The 13,518-nt window shown below is 37.4% G+C and overlaps 1 protein-coding gene across 1 annotated transcript; it reads right to left on the bottom strand.

The window, feature by feature from the left end:
- Nucleotides 1–3,879: 3,879 nt before the first annotated feature.
- Nucleotides 3,880–4,392, bottom strand: LOC140611703 (protein CEBPZOS). Its single transcript, XM_072788484.1, has one exon. The coding sequence runs from the start codon at nt 4,367–4,369 to the stop codon at nt 4,127–4,129; it is 243 nt and encodes an 80-aa protein (XP_072644585.1). The 5' UTR covers nt 4,370–4,392; the 3' UTR covers nt 3,880–4,126.
- Nucleotides 4,393–13,518: the final 9,126 nt, after the last annotated feature.

The raw sequence follows: 13,518 nt of genomic DNA, 5'->3' as shown, positions 1-13,518 counted from the left end.
CCAGTAAGAGAATCAGTCTTGCGGGAGAAGGAAATTAAAGGGACACGCTAAATAAGAGAGAAGCTAGACCATGATATGTTGTAATAGAAATGTAACAGAGTGCTAGAGTAGCATCCAGAAGGTTTCAATAAACTCTAATTGTGTGTGTGTGTGTGTGTGTGTGTGTGTGTGTGCGCGCGCTTATGTGGGGGTGGGAGGTAAGCAACAAGGGCCTCACAGAAGAAGTAACATTTGATGGAGGAAGAAAAGTTCCCCAGTAAATTGACTTGGATGAGGAAGAGGAAGTAGGTACATCCAAATCACAGTGACTAATGCAAACAGAATAAATGAGGAGTTATCCAAAAGGCAAGTGTGAATTTTTAATACAGAACCAGCTAAAAAAAAAAAAAAAAAAAAAAAAGAACCAGCTAAAATTTGCTTAATTTTAATTTTAATTAAAGGAGAAGGCAAACAAACATCATTGGAAACATGCAAGCTGTGTTTTTTCTTAGCTGCAGCTGCTAACCATGCAGGCTTCCTGGCCGAGAGCAGGTTATCTATCCTGTGACTGGGAGGGCACACCCTATGGTAGCCCCAAGGCAAAGAGATAATAATAGTATGCAAGCCTTGGCAGCCTACACTCTGGAAGAGTTTATGAGGAGGAAGTCCGCAATTACATATTTCTGGGCAAACATTAACCAAGATTGAAACCCAGATTTGAAGAAAAATAACAGGCTGGAATCTTCAGACATATTCTGTAGCTGTTCTGTGGATTGAAAACGGTAGTCAGGGATACTCTGCTGCTTCTAAAAGTGAAGGTAAAATATTGAGAAGACGGTGCATAAAAGTTGGTGGGAAACCTTTTTCACACCTGCCCACAGCATGTGTTCTGGAACACATAGAGCATTGTCCACATCTGAATGGTGGGAAACTATTTACATTCATTACAACAAAGCCAAAGCCACAACATAGGGTCTATTGTTCACCTCACAGCGATGACCGAATCTATTTATCCATGTGGTTTGAGAGCTCGCCACTGTGCATTGAAAGGCCCCTTCTTGGCAACATCACCAAGAGCATCTCAATCACTGTTCCTACCATCTGAACAATTTGGGTTCTGCGGTGTGGTTTTGTAATTTCCATTTTTAAAACTTCTTAGACTGAACCACGATGTGCCCAGTCTAGGTTGGGCATACTTAAAATGAAACTGTTAAGCTAAAATTAGCTTGACATCAAGATGGTGCATGTTCATTTTCCTTATATTTATAGCTGACCACAGTCATTATACAGAAGGCATCTAGTCTTTACCGTGCACTCTAGGGAACAGGAGGGGCAGCGGCAGTAACCAAAAAATAACTAAAAGTTTTTCCAAAGGCAGAAGGTCAGAACAGCCGCCGGAGCCATGCCTGCAACTTCATGAGGTCAGCCAGTGGGAAGGGGTCGGGGGAAGCAGGGAAGGACTTCGCGGCGCACAGCTGTTTACTCTTCAGTTCTTCTGCAGTTAATCAAGAGTGATGGGACCTTTCCTAAAAGTTTGGCTTGGGGGCCCAGAATTTAACTTACGTCACCACAAAGGAAATGTATGTAACAAAACTTCCTCTTGGAGTGTTTTCACCAAGTGACTTACCTATTGACCTACCCAAGAGGTGAAGATAAATTCACCCGCCATGATGTAGAGAAAAGAATTTTTGACCAGAGTCAGAAGACCTGAATTCTAGTTTCTGTCTCAAGCTCCTCGTGTGGTTTGGGTCTCAATTTCATCTGATAACTTTCAGAGGGTTGAATGAAGATTCTTTGGATTCAGAATTCTGATATTTCCCAGCTTTTCTGAGGCAAGAAAGATCACTGCCATCATTCTCATTATATGTCAGATAGAACAACTGCAGAGGGAAGAAGAAAACCTATTTACTAAAATCTCATAAAATCAATATTTTGTTTCTTTTTTAACTCCAGAATATCATGTGGAAAATTGCTATGCATTAGGGATAAGATTTCCTGTGAGACAATGTACATTATCCTTTACTTGTTTAGCATTTGACTTTGGAATTCTAAGCAATCCAGTTTTTGGCTTTTTTGTGTTATTCTAGTTCCACTATCATTCATTTGGCTGAGACATGTTAGTTAAGGCAGAAGTGCGAGCTTTTTTGATCATACGCTGTACCACATATCGTATTTCTTCTTCTATTTTATTAGTTCAGTTTTTAAAGTAACAGCCTTTAGGTTCGTCACAGAGGGATGCTTAACAGGCTGTGTCAAGTATCACATCTAAAATGAGAAAAAAAGCTTAATTATGGTCCCCAATGTCTACTTCTAATGCATTATTAGAATCTTTTTACCATTGTCTTTCCCTGAATATTCATTAAATTGTGGTTACTAAGGAAGAAAAATCTATGTGGCATAGGTCCCTATTATTTTGCTCATAATCACGGATATGGAGAGGAATCAGATTAAGAAAGAACTCATCAAGGCTCACACACAACGGGGAGGATGAAGCTGAGACTTAGGGATTTACAAGAAAACACCACATTCTGAACATTTTTATGTTGTGACATCTTATACATGAAAACGACTTGCGACAATGACCACTTATACAATGACTCCTAAGGGATCTTTTAGAACTTTTTCTTTAAAGAACCAGAGTGCAAATATACAAAGTCTTGTGGGCCTTGTGATTTCTGTCCCAAATATTCGACTCTGCTCTTGTAGTGTTGAAGCAGCCATAAACAACATGTGGATGGATGAGTGTTCTGTGTTTCAATAATTTTTTTTTTTACAAAAGCAGGCAGGGGCTGGGTTTGGGGGCCATAGTTTTTTGAACCCTGACCAAATTATTGTGAACATCTACATCATTATCAACACAAACACCAAATATCTATTGTACCTCTGTTAAGCAGTTTGTAGTAGAATTAGGGTTAAAGTTAAGCTAACGCTTAGGTTAAGAAGACCAGGAAGCTGAAGCACTTGAGGCTCACAACTCAGGGTCAACTGCCCTATCAGAAGCAGCTCAATTTTTAAAAGAGGAAACTAATAATATATAGAGATGAAGGTCAAGACAGATTCTCGTTTGATTCTGTAAGTGTACTTCTCAGTTGTACGGAAAAATTTTAAGCATCTACCGGGATTGACTTCTTTTTAATTACTAGTCAATGACAGAACAAAAAATCCTAAATTAAAATCAAACTCCTGAGTACTTCTGAATATTCAGTTACCTTTTGGGGGCAGTTAGTTGGTCCTATAGGATGTTTTAGAAATCCTATAATGTCAGGTGACAAACACATTCTAAGGTAAACCATGACTCTTTTTTTTATGGTTTATGTATGTTTAAATGATTAAATGCTTTCAAAAGAAAGATATGTTTAAACATTTTTATTTTATAAATTTTTAATTTTATTATATATATGTTATATAATAGAATAGATATAATAGAATGAATAAAATAAAATAAAAATTGTATATATAAATATATCCTCTAGCATCACAAGATTGACCCAACCTAAGGTGAAGTAAGACTAATTTTATCAGATCTATTTTTGGTGTTTCTACTTTCAAGTCTGAACATCCAGTTTACCCTGGTGATCATGGATGAAATAAAAATCTCATTGTTTTAGAAAATTGAAGAGATGGGTGGACTTGTAGTCCTATTAAAACTGCTTATTTTTATCTTTGTTTTTGACTCCAATTACCCTTTATAATAGAAAGCTAAACAGAAGTATCATTCATGAATTTGATTATTGCTCCACATTTTAGCTTCTAGCAAAGCTCTAATTTTAGAAGAGATAGACCCACATATAGAGCAAGATTTTAGGGGTGCTGAAATTGCTACGCAGTATATATTTTTTCTTTAGTGTTTGAAAAACTTGCTTCTTGGCTGAAGACCTACTTTGGTGTAAAATACATGTATTTTTTTTTTTTCCTTTCTTATCCTAGTCTTTTATTTGTTAAAACTAATCTTTAACAATAAATGCCAAAGGAAAACAAAAGTAAGGGATTTGTACAGTGGATGGGAAATGACTGTAAGCCATGGCAGACCAGAAGCTCCTGTTTTGTTCTGTGGGGCCAGGAGTCTACCATGTGGTGTGCTCCTCTTTCTTCTCCCCCACAAAGGTCTCAAACAGCTTAGATGGGAGGCTGAACGTGATGATTGGTCCTAATTTTTGCTATTCAGCCATTTTTCTTGATCTTGCTCTCTGACTCCATACATTCCAGACTGTTCAATGGATTTGTAATAAACTTCCAAGATGAAGGGAAATTTCTTGCTCATTGTTTGCCTGAAATCTTGGCTTGTGTTCATCCTATTAAACAAAAAATAGGCTCCAAAAATGCCCAAGAGCTCAACTACTAAAACTCCTTTAAAGATCTTCTTTGCCAGTGGTTCCGTAGTGCGAGCCATCCTGAGGCGCCCGCACACTGGACTGCGCCTATTTTGTTTTTTTAAAGATGTATTTTTATTTTAGAGAGAGAGCAGAGGGAGGGAGGGAGAGAGAGAGAGAGAGAGAGAAAGAGAATCTCTAGCAGATTCTGTGCTGAGCCCTGAGCCTGACACAGGGCTTGATTTCAAGACCCTGAGATCATGACCTGAACTGAAATCAAGAGTCAGAGGCTTAACTGACTGAGCCACCCAGGTGCACCCTAGAGAGTTACTTTTTTTTTTTTTTTTTTAAGATTTTATTTATTTATTCATGAGAGACACACAGAGAGAGGCAGAGACATAGGCAGAGAGAGAAGCAGGCTCCCTGTGGGGAGCCTGATGTGGGACTCAGTCCCAGGACCTCAGGATCACTTATCTGAGCCAAAGGCAGATGCTCAACCACTGAGCCACCAGGTGCCTGATAGATACTTCTAAAGAGAAGGAAAGAGTGGTGATTTGCTCTCTCTTTTACTATATCATTTTTTCCCTCTATTTCAATAACACTGAAAATGTAAGCCAACTTGCCGCAAACTCAATGTGAGCTCTCTGGAAGATGCTGATCAATAAAAATAATAATCAACTGCCTCATTTTCTTCAATTTTGTGTTCAGCACATGTTATCTTGATGCTGAAGAAACTTCAGCAATGTGAATGGCCTACTTTGTTTGGACTCGTTGGATAAAAGCTGTATTCTGATCGCCAATCAGAACATATCAAAAATGATTGGAAAATTTATATGAACTTAATTTGACCTTCTGATGTAGTGCATTTAAGGGTAAAACAATTTTTACAGTAAGAGACTATTCAGTAGTTTCTAGTTCTGATTCATGTTTTTTCTCAGTTCTTATATTTTTCCGTACTGAAGAAATTGGTATGACAACAAAGAGGTAGATACTGAGATTGGTTAACTGGTATACCTTAACGTGTGTATTAAGTGTGCAAATTGATATGTCCTCAGAGAGAATTCTATCTATGAGGAGTCTTTGTGGACCACACTAGCTTTCTCCAGAAATCAAGAGAATGTACTCTGGCTAACACTGTGAATGATCAGCTAAGAAAAAGGATGATTTTTTTCAGAGAGGTAGCTCAGGAATTTGCCTCATGCCAGTCCTATGGAAAAGAGTTTATTATCGATTCTGGGTGAGGGACTATAGGAGGCATCATCAAAATCTTAGGAGACATTTTTTAAAATTCCAAAAATTCTTTAGAATAAAGCAATATGGATAAAGATTCTCAAAGAAAGGGATTCAGAGATACTTTTCTGTTGTCAGGAAGGGTTCCTCCTGGAACAAAGGGAGAAAACTACCGATATCCTGTGGACATTATTAGGAAATTGTAGTATAGGCATAACGAAGTTGTTTCATGGAAACTGTGTTGAGAGGGATTCTGGGAATGTTTGGCCTCAGCAAGAAAGAACACCTTGATGAATATTTGATGTCTGGTATAGGTATGTGAGGAGAAAATAATTGTGCATACAGTAAATTTGCTTAGTTCTGGTTGAGGTAAGTTTTTTGATCTTGCAGAGAAGGAAAAATTTTTTTCTCTATCCTGTTAAGTTTAGTGACTAGGGCCTGTGAATTAAGCAATAGAAGAAAAGATTTATTTTGCAAGCTCATGGAAACTTCAGAGAAAAGAAGTGGAAACTCAAATGGTTAGGTGTGAGGGCTTATATGCCATTAAACAAAGAACAATAAATTGTGAAGAAGTGAGAAGACAAAGGAGAAGGGATTTGGGCTTCTAGAAGTGTTAAGTTATGGGAAGGAAAATATATGGGGGAAACGAATGGAAGATAAAGGTTATGTTAGTAAGATTTGTTATACAGACTCAAGGGTACTATCTCCAGTGATAAAAGCCATCTCTGGTGATTAAGGGCCATTCTGTTCCTGGTATGGGAGAAGGGAAGGAAGACACTTTCACAAAGGCTTTGCTTTTAGGAAGTAAGGAGGAGGGCAGAGGGTTTCTCCTGTGTCTGCTGTTTCTTAATTTTCTTCAGTCAAAAATTCTTCAATGACATATTTTGGGGTGGCATATTCCAATCCCATTCGATCTCTAATTTTCAATTTCTTTATCTGTTATGAAGATAATGTCACCTCGGGAACTAGTATGAGAATGAAATGAGATGATGTTTGTGAAAGCACTATGAGAGCGATAAAGCATTCTACAAATGTAAGGGTTGAATTCTTATATTTTAGGTTGCATTTTCTTTGTTCAGATTGAAATCTCAGTTCCTTATAAATTTACGATGAAACTGACCCTGTTGGCAAAATGAAGTGGAGATGAGAAACACAAAAATATCTTTCTGTATCTCTCAGAAAATGCACCTTTTACTGTCAATAAACAGCCAAGAAAGATAGGAATGGAACTAATTATCTGCAAATATCCCCTGACTCCTTCACTTCCCATCTGAATTTAATTCTAAAAAAAGGGACCCTGATGGATTCCTGCCTTCAGGTATAATTACCTCAAAATTGACTGACATTTAGAGCACACACGACACTTTTTAGCTTTAATTAGGCTAAATTGGTGGAATTTATTTGACCGGTAGTTTTGGGAATGGTTGGAGGCATGAGAATACACTTAGCATATCATTTCCTGCTGATGTTAAGATTTCGCCCCTATTAGAGAATTCTATATTTAGGATAAAATCACTTAAGAAATGTAGCCTAGAGATTGTTATGACCATGAAGTAATCAGTACAGTCCAGTGAGGGAAGCTCTGAGGAAAAAAAAAAAAAAATCACTGACAACAGCGGTAACCAAAAATCCATAGAAGTTTTATTTAAATGATCTTGAAGGTTTTTATTTAAGGATGTTAAAATTCTTTTGCTTTGCTATAACATTTTTTTTTTTTAAATTTTTTATTTATTTATGATAGTCACAGAGAGATTGAGAGAGAGGCAGAGACACAGGCAGAGGGAGAAGCAGGCTCCATGCACCGGGAGCCCGACGTGGGATTCAATCCCGGGTCTCCAGGATCACGCCCTGGGCCAAAGGCAGGCGCCAAACCGCCGCGCCACCCAGGGATCCCAACATTTATTTTTTTATATTGATAATATGCACACCATAAAGACGTGCAATACATAAGTGTTTTAGACCAATTCCAAAAAGCATGGATAAAATATATTCATCTGAGTTGTCTCTTATGATTGCTTTAAGCTCCTCTGTATTTGTGGCTATTTCTCCTTGTTTGTAGTTTTGTTAATTTTTTTTTTTCTAGGTTGGGCCAGCTGGTGGTTTGTTATTTCATTAATTATTTCAAAGAATCACTTCTTGAATTTACTTATCACTAATACTCTTATTTATTTTGGTATTCTAAATCATTAACTATTTTTATTTTTCTAGTGCATATTTTTTCTTCCTTTTCGTGCTTCCTTAATTTTATTTTGCTGTTTTATTCTAAGTATTGACTTGAGCGCTCAATTGATTTTCATTCTTTCTTATTTAATAATGTGTTTATGATTTTCGATTTAGCTGTAAGAGTTTAGCTTGACCTATATTTTTAAAATATATAATGTATTTCATTATTATTTTGCAGATATTTTGAAATTTTAGTTTTAATTTTCTCTTTGATTGCAAGTGTTGATTAAAAGTAAATTTCTTGGGATCCCTGGGTGGCGCAGCGGTTTGGCGCCTGCCTTTGGCCCAGGGCGCGATCCTGGAGACCCGGGATCGAATCCCACGTCGGGCTCCCGGTGCATGGAGCCTGCTTCTCCCTCTGCCTATGTCTCTGCCTCTCTCTCTCTCTCTCTCTGTGTGACTATCATAAATAAATAAAAATTAAAAAAAAAAAGTAAATTTCTTAATATTCAGGAGATTGACTTTCTTCCTCTTCTTGTCCTTCTCTCGTCTTCCTCCTTACTTGAAGTTTAATATCACTGGAGGTCACAGTAAGAAAATATGTGTAGTGCTATTTTTAGATTCTTTTTGTTTGATTTATGTTCAGAATTTTATAGATATCCCATGAATACTTGAAAAGCAGGTGCAGTATTTTTATTAGGATAGCACATTCTACCTATCATGTTCATGCTCATCAGTTGTGTAATTGAAATGCAACATTCTGAATTGTTTTTTGTCTAAATTGATTTTCCCTGGACTAATACTGTGATATTAGGTCTCCTATTATTATGTTTTAGTCTACTTTTCATTTCTTATAGTCTATGTGTTATGAGTTTTAATATAACTATTTTGCACATCAGACCATTATAATCTCATTGTGGATTGTATTCTTATCATAGTTTCCTCTTTGATTTGTTTAACACTTTTGCTTGAATTTAATTTTGCAAATTAATTTTAGTATTAATACTTGATCGACATTCATGATAGTATTTTACATGTAATAATTATAAATTAGATGAACATAAAAGATTGTAGCTTTTAACTTTATTATTATTTTTTTATTGTTGAAGTATAATTGACATACAGTGTTATTTTAGCTTCAGGTGTACAACATATTGATCCAACAATTCTATAGATTACTCAGTGCTCACCACGATAAACAGTTATCATCTGTTACCATACCATGTTTTTATAGTGCTGTTGACTATATATCTTATGCTGTACTTTTCATCTCCATAACTTGTCGTATAACTGGAAGTTTGTACCTCTCAATTCCCTTTATTTATTTCCTCCCTTACTTTCTCTCTGTAAACCACCAGATTGTCCCATATAAGTCCGTTTGTTTGTTCATTTGTTTTGTTTTGTTTTGTTTTACTTTCCACATGTAAGTGAAATCCTATGGTATTTGTCTTTCTCTGTTTGACTTGTTTCACTTAGTATAATACACTTTAGCTCTATCCATGTTGTCACAATGGCAAGATCTCATTCGTTTTTATGGCTGAATAATAATAATGATAATATATATAAATATATCACATCTTCTTTATTCATTTATCAATGGACACTTGGATTGTTTCCGTATCTTGGCTGCAGCAAATATAGGGATGACAATATCTTTTTGCATTAGTGTTTACATTTTCTTTGACTAAACACCTAGTAGTGGAATTACTGGGTCATATGGTATTCTATTTTTAATTTTTTGAGGAACTCCATACTGTTTCCAAAGCAGCTGTACCACCTTGCATTCTTGGCAACATTACACGAGGGTTCCTATTTCTCCACATCTGATATTTCTTGTCTTTCTGATACTAGCCATTATGACTGGTGTGAGGTGATAGCTCATGGTGGTTTTTGTTTGCTTGTCCCTGATGATAAGTGATGTCGATCATCTTTTCATATATCTGTTGGCCATCTGTATGTCTTCTTTGGGAAAATGTCTAATCAGGTTGTAGCTTCTTTGTTTTTCATATTTGAACTAATTTTCTTCATAATCCTTTATTCTGCTAGCAAGGAAGAAAACTGGAACTTCCCCATTAATGGTATCTCAGTTTCCTTAGGGTTACTTATGGTCTTTGGGGGTAAATGCTCAGGTGTGTTGGATGCCCCTCTCTTCTCCCTGCATCTCCCTGAGATGGCATCTTGGAATGTGAGGTGGGATTACATAACATGGATAATGGTGACATGGATTTGTCACTGTTCTCTGTGTCCTTATTGGTCTCTTTTGCAAGGATCTGTTGAGGTAGGACCAATCCTGTCTGGGCTTTGGGGAGTGTGGGCATTGAACTGGGTAATATTCACATACTGTGGTCTCTGCTTTCTTTGAAATTGGGTCTCTGTTGCTGCAACAGCTTGTCTAGCTCTTCTGGGCCCTTCACTAAGGCCCATGGGACCTTATAGACCTCCCTGTCATTCTACACACAGGTTCACCCACTACCCGAGGTTCAGGGGCCCAGCCCCCTTCTCTATCAATCAGTATTGCCTGTTTTTTCCCCATAATATCGGTAAGATGCTATGCAGTGAGGAAGTTTTCCCCAGAGACTTTCAGTCTTCTGCAGGTCATGCTGGGGGAAGAGGACCACCTGCCCTGATGTTTTCAGCTTTCCTCCATACTTACTGGAATGTTCTTATAGCTTTATCTCTTTTTATGTCCACTTTTTTGACTTATCTGAGTTGTTTTGTTCTTTAGAGATAAACCTAAAGCACAGTTTTAGGAAAGTCCAATGTAATCTGAACATCTTGTTCCTTTAATAAGTATATTTACCTTAGTGACCTGTATTGTTGATCCATCAGCACATCCTGTTAATTTTATCTTCAACTCCATCTACTTTTCATCTCCACCACTACCAGCCTAATATAAGCTACCTTCCTTTTGTTGTTTTGTTTTGGTCTGCATTAGGGTAAGAGCCTCCAAACTTTTTCCCCTGATTTGAAATCCACAGAGCAGCCAGAGTGATTATTTAAAAATATGAATGAGATCTTAAGTTTGGAAGACTTGACAAAGGCATCTTGCCACACTTGAGATAAAATTCAAATTCTACACCGACTGTATTCTCTTTTTTTTTTTAATTTTTTAAATTTTTATTTATTTATGATAGTCACAGAGAGAGAAAGAGAGAGAGGCAGAGACATAGGCAGAGGGAGAAGCAGGCTCCATGCACCGGGAGCCCGACGTGGGATTCGATCCCGGGTCTCCAGGATCGCGCCCTGGGCCAAAGGCAGGCGCTAAACCGCTGCGCCACCCAGGGATCCCCCGACTGTATTCTCTAGCTCATGCCCACCTCTGTAGCATCATCTCCTATTTCTTTCTTCCTTGCTGACTACACTCTGGCCAAACCACACTGACATTCTTTCTGCTCTGGAACTAGACAAGCTCCTTCCTGCTTACGCTCTGGGGCTCGTCTCTCCTGTCTGTGGAATGTTCTTTCTCCATAGCTCCTTAAACCTGGCTTCTTCCTGATATTACTTTGAATTGTCACATCCTTACAAGAGGTGTTCTCTGACCATCTATTCTAAATAGTTTTCCAATTGTATTTTACACATTTCATTTTTTTGTATTCATCATAGCGCACATGGCTACCTGGTTACTCTTACTGGTGTTTGTTTATCTGTCTCAAGAAATAATATGTGAGCTGTACACAAGTAGGAACATGTCTGTCAGTTATCACTAATAATGATAATAGTAGTAGTGAAAGAGTATAGCATCTACTATGAATCTTTAAACTGCTCCTGTTCTAAACCCTTTCCATGGACTAAGTCTTTAGTCTTCATTGCAATCTCATGAAACTGATACTATTATTACCCTGATTTTATAGTTGTAAGAACTGAGGCACAGAGAATTTCAGTGACTTATACAGGATCACATGGCTATTAAATGGTAAAGTTAGGATTTGAATCCAGGCAAAGTGGCTTCTGGTGCCACACTGCTGTGTGCTAGTCACAGGAGGTGCAGATCCAAATGAGGCAGACACTCATCTCAAATCCTCGATAGTTAGGAAGTTTGGGAAAATGAAAGAAATCACAACAAAGCATGATAAATTTTATATTACAGGTATGTAGGGCAACTAGGAAAGCATATAAATGAGGCATCTTATTTATTTTATACATATTTTTTTTGTAGTAAAATGTATCAGAAAAACCTTAAGTGTCTTCATCAGTATCTAGTAGTCCCCTTACCTAACATCCTGCTTTCTGTGGTTTCAGTTACCCACGGTCAGCCAGGTCAGAAGCAGATGACCTTGTTTCAGACCTATCATCAGAAAGTCAGGGGCACCTGGCTGGCTCAGTCGGTGGAGCATGTAACTCTTGATCTCAGGGTTGTGAGGTCGAGCACCACGCTGGTATAAAGGTTACTTAAAAACAAAATCTAAAAAAAAAAAAAAAAAGTCAATAGTAACCTCACTGGCTACATCAGCACTCCTTTATTCACCTCACTTCATCTTATCACATAGGCATTTTGTCATGTCACATCATCCCAAGAAAGCTGAGTACAGAATAACAAGATATTTTAAGAGAGAGAGATCACATTCACCTAACTTTTATTGCAGTGTATTGTTATAATTGTTCTATTTTGTTAAGAGTTAGTGTTAATCTCTTACTATGCCTAATTTATAAATTAGATTTTATCATAGGTATGTATGTGTAGGAAAAAAACCAGTACATACAGGGTTTGGTATTACCTGTGGTTTCAGGCATCTGCTGGGAGTCTTGGATTATATCCCACTGCAGATAAGGTGGAAAGACTGTATTTACTGGACCATCCACATTGGCATCATGCTTGTGGAAATGTGGAGGTAGCCAGATGAAACCTTTTCAATATCAAACATACTGAGAAACTGAAACCTGTAAGATTCGATTCTTTTCCTAAAATGATTCTGATATTGGTTTTCTATTCCTTTGCTCTGGTTAAGAGAGAGATTGTTTCACAGATGAAAGAGGATATGAGAGAAGTAGACGAAGGTGAACCCAATCATCAAGAGAAAACCATTATTTGCCTACTTTGACGAAATCATTTTGAAATAATGAGGCATAATTAATGTCAGTGCTTAGGATTATATGTGAGTTTGCCAAGATACCCAGTGCAGTTCTAATGGCCAGAAATGGCAGTTTGATCACAGGTATGCCAACTAGGCTATCCCATGCCTCACTGAATTTAGCAGTAAAATGAGATTAACTGTACACATCAAGTAATAAATGAGACTACGATTACCACCAGTAATGGCTAGTCTACTTTTAGTGCCAGAAGCTAATTTAAGGGCACTGCAGTTTATTTAATCTTCACAGCAAACCTGGTGAGGGAGGTATTATCCCTGGTTTACTGATAAGAAAATCAATAAAAAATTAAGTAATTTGCCTAATATCTCACAGCTACAAAGTATGAATTTGAACCCAACTACAGGGTTGTGTAAATTAAACCAATCATTGTCACTCTTGAGTGACTTCTACGTGCCTGGCACTGGGCTAGGCACTTTAATGTGTTGTCTCATTTACTTCCCATAACCATGTGAAGTAAATGCTATACTCATACGACAGGTGAATAACTGAGACTTGGATTATGGAATATTCTCAAGGTTATGTAATGTCAGGCCTGCCTGACTCCAAAGTCTATACAAACTAGTAATTCATTAAACTCTTTAAACTGGCAAGTGGTGTTCTTCTTTCTTCTCTATGATTTCCTCTCCCACTCTTATTCTCCTCTGGCACTTTCCTCATTCTTTGCGCTTTTATGATACATCCATCGCTCAATAATGTACATGACGTAAAACCTGCTAACATTTTCTGAGCCCAGGCTAAGTGCTGG

This window comes from Canis lupus, chromosome 20 (genome assembly GCF_048164855.1).
Source record: "Canis lupus baileyi chromosome 20, mCanLup2.hap1, whole genome shotgun sequence".
Classification (NCBI taxonomy): domain Eukaryota; kingdom Metazoa; phylum Chordata; class Mammalia; order Carnivora; family Canidae; genus Canis; species Canis lupus.
Note: the sequence above shows the minus strand (reverse complement) of the source record. Positions and strands in the feature narration are given on the sequence as shown.

What these genes read in the sequence shown, in the direction of transcription:
- LOC140611703 (XM_072788484.1), bottom strand. Translation starts at nt 4,369, where the DNA reads ATGGCTCGCACTACGGAACCACTGGCAAAGAAGATCTTTAAAGGAGTT.